At 43.4% G+C, this 16,351-nt stretch overlaps 1 protein-coding gene across 1 annotated transcript in view; it reads left to right on the top strand.

The window, feature by feature from the left end:
* LOC122805269 (tetratricopeptide repeat protein 9C-like) overlaps positions 1 to 16,351 on the top strand; it is a 194,284-nt gene that overhangs the window by 63,946 nt on the left and 113,987 nt on the right. Inside the window, exon 2 of the mRNA XM_044075359.1 lies at positions 6,707 to 6,962. Coding sequence (XP_043931294.1) covers positions 6,707 to 6,962 — 256 coding nt within the window. The remainder of the gene's footprint in view (positions 1 to 6,706; positions 6,963 to 16,351) is intronic.

The following is a 16,351-nucleotide window of genomic DNA, read 5'->3' on the forward strand; positions in this document are numbered from 1 at the left end:
GTTCCCTTTACACAACACCGTATTTTGGGAGCAGCAGTCATTTAGCTTATTGTTTCCTGATAGAATGCTAGCTGATCAAGGTTTTGTTTTAATTATGTTATCAAACAAGGTTCTGTTGGGGCCCATTCTACAAGAACAACATTAGCCTCTACTGGTTTATTCTGAGGAGCCTCTTCTGCTGCTGTAAGTGAAGCAGTGATCTAGCCTGTAGCCTATGCTTGTGTAAGGTATTATAGGCTGGATTCTGTTTCAAGGAAAAATGTTATATTTTATTGCATGTTTCAAATGACATCTGCTGGGCCTTCACCAGCTTCTGGATGCATAACTTATATTCTCTTTGGCTGTATACTGTAAATGCACAGAATATTTTTTAGTAGTATGGTTGTATGAAATACTGAGTATTGCAGTAGATGATTCACTTGGCTTTGTGTTAATGTAATTCATTATTCCTTCTCCATGTTCCTTTAGTAACATTTCGTGCATAAATATTTCTAGTCATTATATGTCAGAGGAAGATGCTGATGTAGAACTTGAGCTCAGCAATTTTTTTTCCAATGTTTGACCACCCAAGCTGCAAGGTGATTTAGTGTGTTTCATGGGCTTGTTTAACCTTTGTTTGACCATTCAGGTCCTAGCCAGTTGTAGATCCCCTCCATGGGTCACGGCACCCATGAAGCCTACTTGACCAAACTGGAGACAATCCAGATTTTACTGAACACACTGATTATGGGGGATTTCAGTTATCCCACCAACTGGGAAACCTATACTAGCACAAAAGTTCCTTGACTTTAATTCAAATGCCCTGGAACAAATTGTCCATACCCCGACAAGGGGAACAGACATTCTGGATCTGGTCCTCACCAACATGTCAAACAGATGCACTGCTGCAACTCTCGGACCCTCGTTATTTAAAACTGACCACGAAATCAGTCACCTTTGACTTGGCACTAACAGCAGAACTCTCAAAGGGTGAAATCAGACTAAACAACTTCACCAGGGCAAACTGTACCCTCCTAGGTGAAGGTATAGATGCATTCCAAGCCCCACCCCAAGGTGGAAATGGTAACTATGCCAAAGCTTGCACTAAAGCCTTATACAATCATTTGCATAAGTGTATAAACTTGGCCGTACTAGAAAGAATCAAACCCAGAGCCCCAAGTAGAAACAAGCTGCCATGGTGGACATCCAGCATCAACAAACTTTACAATAAACACAAAAAGTTGCTGTCCAAACAAAGCCAAGGCCCCAACATGGAAAACAAACGCCTCAGCAGACAAATAAGACAGCTTGTCAAATCCTCCATGAGTTCATTTGAGCGAAACTTAGCAATTACAGCCAAGGATAACCGTAAGGCCTTTTACAGCTACTTACGTAACCCAATGGGTAGGACCCAAGCATTTGAAGAACTAGTGGCCAACGCTATCACACACACATTGACCCCACAGAGATAGTAAACCTGCTAATGGATAGGTTTGGTGAAAATTTCACTCGCTTATCCCCTCCTAACTTGCAACAAACCTTCCCCAAATCCCCCATCCTACGTATTTGAAGAGCAGGTCCTCAAAGCTTTGTCCTAGACAAAGAACATAGCCTCTATGGGACCAGATAATATCCCAGGTTGTCTTTTAAATGGGCTAAAACATGAACTAGCATCACCACTAATTACCCTTTTCAGTCATACCGTAACCACAAGCTTTGTTTTTGTGGAATGGAGAACAGCAATAGTTATTCCTGTCCAGAGAGGTGGACTAGCAATAGACTCCGGGGATTACAGACCCATAAGCCTGACCAGCCTCATCTGTAAGGCCATGGAATGGATCATTATGGACCTCATAAGTAAAGACATGGGTGACTTCCAAACCCCTGGATCCTACCCAATTTGGCTTTGTGAAGGGCAGATCCTGCCTGTTAAATCTGGTGGATTTCTTTGAAAATGTGATCAAGGCCATTGATGCAGGCATATCTGTTCACACTGCATACCTCAACCTGGCAAGGGTTTTCGACACAATCCCACATGCAGCCATTGCCAATAAACGTAGAAAATTGAATGTAAGCCCCTTCATTGTAAGATGGGTTGCCATCTGGCTCACATATCTGACACACACTATCAAAGTAGGTGACTCCACATCAACCAGCAGACCTGTTACCATTGGGATGCCACAGGGGTCAGTGCTGGGCTCCCTACTGTTTGGTATATAGTTCTCAGAAATTCAAGTCAAAACTAAGGGGTTGTGACTGAGCAGGTTTGCAGATGACTGCAAACTAGATGCAATCATTGAATTCCCAAATGATGTCCGCATACTCCAGGAGGGTCTCACGCAGACCAGCGGCTGGTGTATTAGTCATGGTTTCAACTGAATGCAAAGAAATGCATTATCATTCCCTGTGGCACAAAGAATGTCCCTTCACACTATCAAATCAGCAACAATACCCTAAGTACCTATGAAGTGGTAAGGGACCTGGGATCACAAGTTGACTGTGACCTTAACTTCGACCACCATGTGTCTGCGGTAGTAAGGAAAGCTTTCTACATAGCATGCTTGATTAGTAAAGCATCACCTCAAAAGCAAAAGTTATAACCTCCTATACTTGGTAGTTATCTGGCCCATAATTGAGTATAATGCCCCGTTTTTTATTATTTATTTATTTACATTTATTGACCAGGAGTGTCTGACTGGATCAGCGAAGGCCCGGGGAGAAAAGCTCCACAGTTAAAATATTCAGACAGTAGTTACATTGGATTACATAGCGATTAACAATTTAACATAGCAATTACTTACAACATATTTACAGATGAAGAACATAGTACATCAGTAGACAACTAGAATCTTTATCTGTGAAAGTACATAACAGACATTAACAAATGTTACAATAAGAAGAAGTTCCTGCTGTATAAGTACTAGGCTTATGAGCATCTGAGCTTGCTATAATCAAGGTAGTTAGTGGAGTGGAAAGAAAGTTAGTGGTTGGATGGGGTGGGTGATATTAGAGTGGGAGTTGCAAGGGCATAGCCAGCATGTTTGTAGGTGTGCTTTTAGTAAAGTTTTGAAGTGGGTGCATGATGGTATGGAGGTAATTGTGGGTGGGAAGGAGTTCCATAATTTGGCTATGGTGCAAGAGAGTAGTGCTTCACCAGCAGAGTTATTTGCTTTAGTGATCTGCAAGTGATTTTTGTTGCTGGATCTTAGTGGTCTGGTGGTGCGATAGGGTTGGAGTAGATTCTGGAGGGATGGGACATTTAGTGGATGGTTTACTAGTTTGTGGGCGAGTGAGTTGATACCACTGAAGGAGGTGAGGGAGTTCAAGCCAGCCCAGTTCAGCAAGTGAGAGAGAGTGGTGACTATGGTAGGATGCCCCTGTGGCAAATTTGGCGATTTTGTTGTAGCAGGTCTCTAGCTTGTTTAGATTGCATTGCCTTAGTTTGGTATGTATTGGAGAGGCATAAAGTAGGGTGGAGATAAGGTGGGAATTTGCTATTGAAATCTTTGCTGCTTTGGTGAGAAGTTGCTTATTTCTGTATAATGCTCCTAGTTTTTGTGGACTTTTTTTATGGCCATGGATATGTGAATGTCAAATTTTAGTTTATTGTTTATTTCCACTCTTAGCAATTTGGTGTGTTCAGTTGGGTATATAGTGGTGTTGTCTTTTGCTGTGATGTTAAAGTGAGAGTTGTTTTGAGTGTGTTTGGTGGGTTGGAAATGAGTAGTTTAGTTTTGTTTGAGTTGAGTATTAATTGGGCATCGGATAACCAAGTTTGCAGTTTGGGTAGGGACTGGGCTGAGATGATAGTTGAGTCATCTGCGTATTGCAAGTGTGTGCCATGTTTGGTGGCAGAGGCTAGATTATTGGTGTAAACAGAGAAGAGTAGTGGTCCAAGGATGGATCCTTGGGGAACCCCTATGGAGACAGGTAGTTGGGGAGATATGTCATTCTCCCATACAACGGATTGTTGGCGGTCAGACAGGTAACTCTGAAATCAGTTGGTGACTGGTTGAGAGAAGGATAAGTTATTGAGGACAGAGATAAGTTGTTTGTGTGGGACCATGTCAAATTCTTTAGATAGGTCTAGGAAAGTGGCAGAGGAGAGAGAGACATTGTTTTTATGCTGAAGGATAGTGTTAGTAAAGGAGAGTAAGGCAGTGGTGGTGCTATGGTTTGGTCGGCAACCATGCTGAGTATTGGAAAAGAAGTTGTTAGTAAGGAGGTAGTCTGAGACCTGAGAGTGTATGCATCTCTCTAGTATTTTGGAGAGTGGAGAGAGAATAGCTATGGGGCGGTAATTGGTTAGTTCTGTGGAGGGTCTGCCTTTGTGGAGGGGAATTATATGTGATACTTTCCACAGTGTGGGAACATAACTTTCTGACAGAGATCGGTAAATCATGTACTATATGAAGCACCTGCAGCAATTAGAGAGGCCTCCGAGGTTTCTTACAAAGAAGATCAAGGGGCTGCAGCATGTGTATTACACAGACCGAGTAAAGTCCCTGTCACTATACTCCGTATTGTATACTTCTTAAGGGAGACTTATGCCTGGTCTACAGAGAAATCCAAGACCCAAACCTAATGAACTTGCTGCATGTCCGTAAGTCAAGGGGGTCTATGGAAGTAAATAGTGTGGGAAGAAATAGCCAGGGAATTGTTATGGCTAGGCTTGTATAAGCCCTAGGGCTGATAGCCTATGAGCTAGAGCTACCCATTTCAGGGACCTAAATATGGTCTGACTTAAATCAGTCCCTCCAGCATGTCCTATTTATCTCCCAGTGACTGCCACTTCTTTGGAACAAGCTACCAATTAATGTGAAACAGAGCACCTCTATGACATTGTTCAAGAGGAACCTGAATAAGTGGATGAGGCACAGTAAATTCTTACTGGCAAGGACAATTCATTCATCTGCTGTGTGAATGTATGTTTAGTTTGATTTCTAGATGACTTCTGTACTAAAGTAATTTTAAAAATGATTGAAATTAGTATTTAATCCCGTAACTGAGCTGTTAACAGCCATTAGCTGGTAATGTTTAATATGTCATTGCAGAGGGAGTTTGTGCATAGGTACTGGAAGATTGTTTTAGTAGTTCCTCTGTAAAGAATGGGGACAAGAATTGTGTAGATAATAGTCCTTTTAGTTTGACGTCAAAACCTGGGAAGATGTTTCAGAAGATAGTCACTTGATCATAGCCCAAGTAGTTTGCTGTGGTGAGTCTAAAAGTTATAGCTTAGAGGTCTGTAGAACTACAGGGTCCACTATTTACCTAAGGGGAGGCCATGCCAAACCAATTTGGAAAGCTTTCATTGGTGACCGAAGAGTTGAGGAAAGGGCCAACAGCAAATGGTTATATAGTTATAATTTTAGTAAATCATCTGATACCTTCCATTATAAGAGCTTAATAGATGAAGTGTATGTGGTGGGTTTGCAGAAAGATTAGAATTATGGACTGGTTAATGGGTAGATTCCAAAGATTAGTGGTGAAGGGAAGATTGCCAGGGGAGGGAGGGGATAGCCAGTGGTGTTTTGCAGTGGTCTGTGGCCAGGTCCTATTCATTTTTAAAAATATTTGTATTTTGTATTTCTGTGAAATTTGGAGAATTAACAAGTATGATTGCAGATAATGCCCTCAGGTTAGATTTTAAGGCTAGAAATGTTGGCAGAAAGTTGGCAGTTGTATAAAATAAAATGAAAGTAAGTAGGTTTTAAGCATCCCTAAAGATGAACATGTTTTTAGTGGTGGGGGTATTAATGAGGAAAATGATTTATTTGTGGGGTGAAATACCCCCTGTAGTTATAACGTAGTTTAGCAATGTACTGTGCATGATGAATAAAACATGGGCTGTGTTCTAAAGAGGTTTATCTCTTCGATAACAGACTGTTCTATTGTATAGGCCCATGTCAAATAATTGATGCCATTTTGTTGGCTGTTTAGGATGGAGATAAATATGGCAGGGGGGAGCTCCAAGAGAAATTTGTAAGTGAATTGGTAGTATGGCTGGCTTATGGAAGCAGATTGACCACATAATTATGTCATTGTTGGAAGTGAGGAGGGATCAGATATGACCTGGGTGTGTAAGATTTTGGAGAGAAGGTTGGGGGGTTGCAATTGCAAAGAAAAAATAAGAGTGGTATATCAGAGAAATTTTAAGTTTGTTGATGGTCATTAAATATCTGCAACTGGGCTTAAGTTGAGTTGGGATAAGTCGTATAGGAGGGTTGAATGGGGTGCAGTTGTAGTAGAGTGCTTTTTTGAGCCTCTAGATATGTTTTTCCTTCACTAAATCACAGGTGCTTTTTAGTGTCACGTAAGACTCTAAGATTTCTGCATTAGCTCTGCATTTTAGATTGCAACAGTTGTTAGATTGGGTTTGAATAGTGAGGCAGAGGCTGAGATCCTCACTCTGCTGTGGCTGTCTCCCTTGTATGAGGACTTGATACTTTTGCTTAGACTGCTCTGTTTTGCATACCTAATCGTGGTCATAATGAAATAGTGCCTTAGTATTCTGTTAACATGAGTTACAAGGTCAGGGAAGTGTGACAAATCAGTGATTAATCATTTACAGTAGTGTTTGGAATTGAGTTCTCACAGAGTTAGATGAAACATTCTTGCCCCATGGTAGAAAAACACTACAACAAAAAAGGGAAGTAGTCTTTGTTTTTTATCTCTAATTTATAAAGCAGCATTTATTATATTTTCTTAATTTGTGTTTTTCATCAAGGTTTCTTCAGAGGAAACTGTGGAATGCAGAATCCAGAAGGCACTGGCATTCAAGGCTGAAGGAAATCGGTGCTACAAGGATAAATGCTTTCGAGAAGCTATTGGAAAGTATCATCGTGCTTTGCTTCAGGTGAAGGACCTAGATGCAGATGCTCTTGCCCTTGTACAGCCATATGGTGGCAAAATGTTCAAGCTGAGTCAAGAACAGACAGATCTGGTGCACAGCATACAGACTGACTGCTACAATAACCTCTCAGGTAGGCGTTGGAAATGTGAAATACTTTGTTTTGGTTATATTACTTTCTAATGCACTGTACTTTGGAGGCCATGTTCCATCGGGGGGACCCACAGGGATGTACAGTGAGAAACCATGTTAGAAGGAAAACACTTTTTTGATGGTCATGTCTCATGCTGCAACTGGGGGGGGTGAACAGGGGTGTTGTCTTGCCTAGGTGCAATGGCTTGGAGGGAGCAGGTACGGATTTTTAGGATTGCAGAGCTAGCACTGTAGGCCAAAGAACTAGGCACAGTTGCTTGCCTGGAGAAAACCAAGTAAGCACCTCATGAGAGCTAAGCAGTTAAGGACAGTGTATGAAGTAACAGAGTTATTTCATACACATGGCATGACAATTTACTTTTCTGGATATGCTGCCAGTGTGTTGCAAAAACACTATGTACTATGCAGTTCAGTTACTGGTTGAAGGTTGAGTTGAACCCAGCACATGTTAAGTTGTCTATCTCGCCTTCATTCTTGCTGGATGGGTTCGGAGCCGACCTCGGCTCCGACTCGGCCACTCTAAAAGCTCGAGAGTTGGTTCCACCGGCTCGAGGCTCCCCTTATATCCCACAATGCTAGGCGTGAGTTACCTCCGATCTCGTTTGCCGCTACAGCGATCGAGGTGTGTTTTCTACCGGCTCCAGGTTAGTGAAAGTTTAGACTAGTTTAAATTCTTTAAACTTAGGCTAGTTAGTGTAAATTTCTTTACCACTTAGTGTAGTGGACTTGTTTATCCCTTTTATCTTTCCAGCCCCCTCCTTTTATAAAGAACACTTAGTTCTTCCCTAAGGCCTTCGGGTCCTTCCTTCCCTTTCCTTAGAAGTGTGTATGTGTTTTACTTAGGGAATTTTATTAACTTACCTTTAGTTTTAAATAATTCCCTTTTAAACCTATCAGTGTAATCTGTGTGTGTGTTTTTGTGTGTGATTACACTTCAGGTTCCTTGAGTATGTCCAAGGATACAAAGGTCTCAGGCTTCAAGAAGTGTGACTCGTGCTGTCAGAAAATGTCTCTGACAGACGGTCACACTTCTTGTGTGTACTGCCTGGGACCTTTACACCTGCAGGACTCTTGTGCTGTATGCCATGGCTTCAGCCCTAGAGTCCTGCAGGAGAGAAAAAATAAGCTCATTTTGAGGGGCTTAATTAAGCCTGAAGGTTCCCTTCCTGTGTCTTCTGGGAAACCTTCTAAGGCTTCTAGGACCTCGGCTCCAGCTTCAGAGTTGAGGCCTAAGGCTTTGAAGCCTACTGCTTCATCGGCTCCGGCTGGAGCCGATGAGTCTGTGACTGCTGTTTCAGTGGTTTCCTCGGCTCCGGCCGGAGCCGAGGCATTAGAGAGTCATGGGTCGGCTCCAATCATACCATCAGAGCCAACATCTAGAAAGAGATCGAGGTCACCGTCCCTTGGCTCCGTTCATTCGGCTCCAGCATCTCCCCTGCTGTCTGAACGGAGCCATAGATCTCACTCCTCCAGGTCATCGAGGCTATCAGATCACGACCTCCAGAGGGTAGTGAGTAGACTTTTGAAGTCCGAGGCACTGGCCCAAATGCTCCAGAGTCCGACTCATCAGTCGATGCCTCAGCTTGTTCCAATTAATATTCCTCCTCTGACTCCTTTGAGCTCGGAGCCGGGGCGTCTCGGAACCGAGACTGTGGTAGCGTCGGAGCCGATACATTTGTCTTCAGCTCCGATTTCTTCCTTTGAAGAATCTTGGCGCCAGGCTTCCCTCGTCTGCTCCGAGGGGGTGAGTGGCATCGGACCCTTGTCCGACCCCCCTCCCCCTCTCGGTGCTTCGGCGCTGGTGAGTTCGGCTCCGACATCGGCCTCGGAGCCATCTCTGTCGGTGCCGAGGGAGGTTCTCAGCTTCTCGGAGCGGGGACCTCTGTCTCTGCCTGACAGGGGTGCATTCGAGGTCATGCGGAGTGTGTTGGAACCTTGTTTGACTCCACAGTCGGCTCCGTCCGCCCCTCCCACTTCGGTGCCTTTGGTTATGTCGACTCACTCCCTCATCCCAGACCGCAGAGAGCAAGCTCCTCAAGAATCCCCTGTTGGGATCTCATCCTCTTCCGAGGCCTCTCCTGAATTGGCAGGGGAGCCCCCTAGGAAGAGAAAGTGTAAGAGGAAGCACTTAGACTCACCTGAGTCTGTCACCTCTGACACAGATTTAGAGGATTCTGAGGGTTCCCCACGTTCCCCTTCTGAAGATGTCTCTTTCGCAGACATTCTAGAGATCCTGAAACAGAGGGAAATTGGCCAGCCCTTAACCCTTCGGAGGATGAATCTGTGTATCTTGAGGCGTTTGGCTCTCGCCCTTCCACCTCCTGGGTGTCCCCCTTTGATCCCCTCATGCAGGTGGTTGCAAAGAAGGCCTGGACGGCTCCTGATTCAGTGGACCCTACCCCAGGAGACCCTCCAAATTTATAACAGCACCAACTGAAAAGCAATTCCTCACAAAAGGTGTTTCTGTGGATGCTATGGTGGTAGCTGCTGCCACCAAGAAGGAACTAGCTGATCCTTCGGTGCCTGTCCATCCACCTAACAAGGAATCCAGGTCTATGGACAGGTACGGGAAGCGGATGTTCTCGTCAGTGACCTTTGCAATGCGTTCGCTGAACTACCTATGCCATTTTACTCGTCTTCAAAGGGACTTGATCAAGGAAGCGAGTGATATGTTGAAGGATCCTACAGCTGCGGGTTTTCAAGACAAGATGAACACTCAGCTGGCTACCCTGAACTCCATAGCTAACTCCTCCATGCGCCTCCTTTCTTATGCGGCTGATGGAGCGAGCAGGGCCACAGGGACAGGTGTGGCCTTACGCAGGCACGCCTGGATGCGGTTATGCAACTTTGCGGACCCCTTTAAAACGTCTTTCACTAATTCCCCGTTTGATGGATCATCTCTTTTGGTCCTCAAGTGAAAGAAACCTTGACTAGGTGCGAGACAGATGGCAAGACTCTTTCTGCCGTCGGAGTCCGTTTTTCTACTCCTTCTAGGCCTTACCCCAAAGGCCAGAAAAGTGGGAAAATGTGGTTCCGTAAACAAAGTCGGTTCCCCGCCAGAGGCAGAGGGGGGAACAACAATGGTAGACGTCGCCCTAGAGGCAGGGGGGGTCCGCAGAACCAGGGCAATCGTGAAGTCTTCTCTGATAAGCCCTTTCAGCATCCCTGAGGTGTTGCCCGACTGCCTACCTTCGGAGGCAGTCGGGGGAAGATTGTCACTGTACCCAAAAGCCTGGCTATCCCTGACTCAAGACAAATGGGTACAGTCCATCATTTCCGAGGGTTATTCCATTCCCTTCTTTCGCATTCCAAACCAATCAAAAAAATCCCTTCCAGATGTTCCACCCGCTCAAAGGGATCTTGCAGCTTTGGAAATTTCAAAGCTGCTTGCAAAAAGAGCAATTCAGCCAGTTCCAGCAGACCAGCAAGGATCCGGAATCTACTCCAGGTTCTTTTTAGTTCCAAAGAAAACAGGGGACTGGAGACCAATTTTGGATCTCAGTATCTTGAACAAGTCCGTCAATAAAACAAGATTTCGGATGGTCACGCTACAGTCCATCCTTCCCCTTTTGGGAAAGGGAAGCTGGATGTGCTCTATAGATCTTCAGGATGCGTACTATCACATAAAAATGAAAAGACGCTCCAGAAGATTCCTCCGCTTCAGGCTGGGAACCAGTCATTTTCAATTCAGGGCCCTGCCCTTTGGTCTCACCACTGCCCCCCGGGTGTTTACCAAATGCATGGCAGTGGTAGCTTCTCACCTGAGACGACAAGGATTCCAGGTGTTTCCATATTTGGACGACTGGCTCCTCACAGCTCCCACCAAGCATCTTCATCTAATGGCCAGGAACTACACCTTTCGCACTTGTCGAAATTTAGGCATTTCAATAAATTTCGAAAAGTCTGTTTTGTCGCCTTGTCGTACTATTACCTTCATAGGCGCAAATCTAGACACAGTCAACATGTCTGCAAGACTAACAGATCAGAGAATAACAGACATACACAAAATAGTCTCACTCCTCTTCAGCAGCAACAGAATCAAAGCCAGGCTAGTTCTGAAAGTGTTGGGGATTATGGCGGCTGCCATACCTCTGCTTCCATTAGCCAGATTCCACATGAGAATCCTTCATTGGATGCTCTTCACGCAATGGTCGTACCAGCAACTTCCAATGTCTCACACCATTATGATCACGCAATCATGCAGAAATCATCTTCTGTGGTGGATGTCTTCCTCAGCTCTTATTGGGAAGACACTTTGTTCCTTACTCTACGGTTGCTACTCTGACAACGGACGCCTCCCTGATCGGGTGGGGGGGGGCATTATCAGGGCAGAACTGTCCAGGGCACATGGCAACCAGACGAATGCCACTTGCACATAAATGTTCTAGAGATGAGAGCAGTGATTTTAGCATTGCAAGCCCTTCAAGACTCTCTTCCCTTGGGAACGATAGCAATCCAGACGGACAATATGTCTGTAGTGTGGTATATCAACAAACAAGGCGGAACCAGGTCCTACCCCTGTGTCGAAGCACTCAGACTGTGGCAATGGGCGATTTCTTCTCAGCATTTTCTGATAGCAACGCACATCTCCGGGAAGTCCAATCAAATCGCGGACAAGTTGAGCAGAGCTATCCTCATGCCTCACGAGTGGTCTCTGAAAGACTCTGTTGTGAGAGAAATTTTTCTCAAGTGGGGCCAGCCTTGCTGCGACCTTTTTGCTACTCCCCAAAACAGCAAGTGCAGAGATTTTTTCACTCTTTTCCCGTTACCAGGCCAACCCAGCAGAGACGCTCTAGTCCAGGTTTGGCCCCGGGGACTTCTGTATGCTTTTCCTCCCTTCCCACTAATCTCTCAAGTGATACAGAAAGCTATCGCTCAGAAGGCTTCATTGATCCTCATTGCTCCGTACTGGCCTCGACAGGTTTGGTTCCCCTTTCTACATCAGTTTCTGTTGGAGCGACCTTGGCATCTGGACCTAGTTCCAGATCTTTTGATCCATCAGTCGGGTCAGTTTCATCGCTCCCTTCCCTCCCTGAACCTCACTGCTTGGTTCCTCCAATTCCAACCTTAGCCAGGCTTCCTCAGATATCTCACTCTGTTAGAGATATTTTGATAGCTTCCCATAAATCTTCCACTCGAAAGATGTATTTGAGTAAGTGGAAACGTTTCGCCTATTGGGCTCAAGGAAGGGACATAGATCCTTTCACTGCTTCCATCCAAATGGACCTTGATTTCCTAGCTGAACTCTTCCATGCAGGTTCATCTCCTTCTACTCTTAAAGTTCAATTGGCAGCTATTTCTAACTTTCATGTGGGCATTTCAGATTCTGCCATCATGTCCCACAAGCTTTGCAAAGCTTTTTGAAAGGAGTTTTTCTACTCAGACCTCCGGTAAGAAATCCTCCTCCTCCTTGGGACCTAAATTTAGTTCTCAGTTCTCTAATTCTCTCTCCTTTCGAACCTGCAGCTTCCTGTTCTTTAAAATTACTATCATGGAAGACTCTCTTTCTAGTAGCTATTACTTCAGCTAGAAGAGTTTCAGAACTTCATGCACTCAGCTGCCGACCTCCTTATCTGTTGTTCCATAAGGACAGAGTATCTTCTGAACCAATCCGTCCTTCTTACCAAAATAGCCTCCTCGGCTAACCTAAATCAAAGCATTGACCTCCGGTGTTTTTCCAGAATATTCTAACAGATCTGAACAAAGATTGCATTGGCTAGATGTTCATCGTCAGTTAAGGTACTATTTGGATAGAACAAAACAATTCAGAAAATCTGACCAGCTGTTCGTCTCTTATGCAGAAGGCAGAAAGGGACTTTCAGTTTCAAAGGTATCATTATCCAGATGGCTAACATCTCTGATCTCCCTTGTTTATGAAATTAGACACCAAAAGCTGCCTAGCAAACCTAAAGCCCATTCTACCAGAGCTTTGGCTACTTCTGTAGCTTTCCAAGATAGACTGCCTATTGACACCATTTGTGCAGCGGCTACTTGGGCTACTCCTCACACTTTCATTTCTCATTATAAGCTGGATTTAGCCTCTAGACATAGAGCTAACTTTGGTTCCACTGTTCTCAAGAGTCTGTTCCGTTAGGCCACCGGGACAAGGTGCTAGGGGCGGTCCCATCCAGCAAGAATGAAGGCGAGATAGACAACTTAACATATAGAAGTTATGTTCTTACCATAACGTTCCATGTTAGTCGTCTTCTTCTCGCCTTCTTCTTAGGCCCCACCCTCCTTCCCCTCGCCTGGACAGACCTAGAGGAGTTTTGATTGTGACCTCTCTTTCTACCACCTCTGTACTTTAGGTATATGCTCTGCTGTGCATATTTCCTGGATCAGGATGTAGGTCACCCTTCTCTTCTCCCTTGTTTATAGAGGTGGACTTTGTTACTAGTTATTCTATTACTATTATAGGCTGGGCCTAGCTTACAAACGAGATCTGAGGTAACTCACGCCTAGCATTGTGGGATATAAGGGGAGCCTCGAGCCGGTGGAACCAACTCTCGAGCTTTTAGAGTGGCCGAGTCGGAGCCGAGGTCGGCTCCGAACCCATCCAGCAAGAAGAAGGCGAGAAGAAGACAACTAACATGGAACGTTATGGTAAGAACATAACTTCTATTTTTAGAAGTTTGGGGAGAAGCAGGTGTGTAGCAGTTAAATTGTAGCACTTGTGCATAGTTGGTAGATCACTGATATTTTTTGTTTCTTTTGGTTGTAGCTCGAGGGTCTGTCGTAAAATTAATCCATGTTTAGTGGGAGTAACGCAGTCACCAAAACCAGAGACTTCAGTGTAACCACACTCAAAACTAGTAAAAACACCATATTACAGCATTGTGTATCCAACAGCAGTTAGCTCAACACAAGTCAGTGAAATGAATGATCTGAATTGGTTTATAATTTTAAAACGCCATTTATTCCACTCGATAGACGTTGTCCCGTTCGATTCTAAGCTAAAGCGTCTTCTGTGTGGAGGCATGCGTGAATGGGCGTACCTTCGTTGAAGGTTGTGCGTCAGGGCTGGTAACTCGGCACGTAAAAATCCACTACCAAACATTAGTGGACCGGAGTTCCGCTGTGGCGACCCCTAATGACACAACATTAAAGTATATAAAAATACAGGTCAAGCGCTTTCGTCTCTCTAATGTGGGGACTTCATCAGAACTATGTGAATAGAAATAACACTTGTTTAAATAGAACTCAAGTCTGTAGCCATTTAATTTAATAAACTACATCTCATTCATAAAATTCCACTTCAGTATTTCTTAGAGACAGTTTTCCATTTAAGTCCTTTAAAAACTGTAAATAATGAGCAAGTCCAAAAACATTTTTCTTACACTATTCATAGTGTAAGAAAAATGTTTTTGGACTCACTTTTTATGGCATGATGCACAAAGGTGTGTATGAAATAGGAAATGAAGTAAAATATGTTAATTTTTAAAAAGGTGATACCATGATAAGAGAAAACCATTATTAAGTTGCATATGCAGTGTTGCAGGTGCGTTTCAGTGCTGTAGAGTGAAATATTAACATCTTATGGAATAAATACAAAAAATAAGAGTTTTATAATCAGTGTATGAAAAGACATAAAATAAAACGGTGAATGGATGAGTAGGTGGTGGTGATCAGGTACAAAAGGTGTTATTTACAAGAGTCTGAGTGGAATGATGTTTATTATGGTGATTTTTTTATTAGCTGTTTATATAGTTGGTAACAGCTGGACTGTACTGCATTTTGGTAGGAAATTGTAAGATAAACTTGAAAAGCTGGTGGTGGGAGGTTGGTATAATGGTTAGTGTTTACTTTCCAGATGCAAAGTGCAGGGTTTGATTCTTACATGGGGTAATTGGCTAGGCTTAAAATGGCCCACAAGGGTAGTTTGCCTAGTACTAATATATAAGCTCAGTGTGAAGTAAAGAAAGGGATAGTTTTGCCTTTGTGTACATCTTGTACATATAATTTAGCTGTCATGACAAAAATAAAGTATGGAAAGGGGAGGTGATTGATAAAAATAGAGGAATTACAAAAAGTAGGCTTGAGACTGATTTAAAGGAGAATCGCACCCACAGACTCAAAAAAAACATGTTTATTACATCATGATTTGGTGTTTCTTATATTTTTTCACCACTCTGGGACTATTTACAGGTTTTTAAACATTTTTATACATCATTTCTGAGTCTGACCACATGGGGTCTGGCATCTTGAAGTAATTCTGATTGATTTAGTCTGCCTCTAGGTATCCCACAATGTAGTGCTCGTCTGTTAAAAAAATAAATAAAATTACATCACACAGGCCTCTTTCTTCCTAAAGCTCCTGTCACTGCATTGATTTTACATGCATACACTGCTGTCTTTCAGTCAGTTAGTTTTAAGTATCATTTCATGCTTTTCAATGACTATATTTAAAACACAAACGGTGCAAATGCCACTGAACAGACTTTCAAAGTGCTTTTTATTGCTGCCTCTTTTTAGAATGGCTAAACTGTATTCTTTTGTGAAGCCTGAATTGGTACTACTTTGACTCCTCTCCCATCCCCCTTTACATCTACCTTCCCTAGCTGTCAAAGTGCTAAGGATAATTTGAGTTGTTACCTGGTGTGACTGACAGCTCACAGCAGGAGACTTGACTCATGTACCGTTTCCTTGTTCTAGCCTTTACTTTTTGTATGGGTAGGAGAAGGGTTAGGGAGCTGTGATATCACTTCATGGGTGGGTTTTTAGGATGGTAGTGGTAATGTCAGTTTGGGGAGGGAAATGGCCAGAAAACTACCTGTATTAAGTGGCCTTGATGACATCAGTGGATCGGAGACTGCAGCAAGCTTTTCAAGGGCCGGACAAATGTTTTTGAAAGTGAAACCACCATGGTACAGTAAGGTACTGTTCTAGTGGAGAGAAACAGTCAGTTTAAAATATTTTAAAGGATGTATTGTTTATTCATAGCAGAGACAGTAAATAGAGAGAAAAAAGACAGAAATCAACCATTTAATAATAGAATCCCATTGTTGCCCTTTGTGAAAATAAGTTATATTTTTGCATAAATAAAATGGGAGTCCTAGGAATACAGTTTGAGATGCAAGAGGCAGTTAAAGTCAATGGGAAGAAAATTTTGGACTAAATAAAGTAGTGCATTCATGTGGAAAATATTTCAGTTGCCATAGAAGAAAACATTGGCCCAGATTCAATAAAGCCTACCCAATCCATTTATACTGTCTAGTGCACACATGGTAGCACACTATTTTGGATTCATTAAGCGACTCTACATGGTGTGTGGAGCTGTGCAAAAAAGTAAACACGGTGGCTTGTTAATTACAGTATAACCAGCTGAATTGTATGCTAATCAACCAGTCCAAGATGGAGGAGCTATTCAAA

This window comes from Protopterus annectens, chromosome 6.part1, assembly GCF_019279795.1.
Source record: "Protopterus annectens isolate FY-2018-M chromosome 6.part1, PAN1.0, whole genome shotgun sequence".
NCBI lineage: Eukaryota > Metazoa > Chordata > Ceratodontiformes > Protopteridae > Protopterus > Protopterus annectens.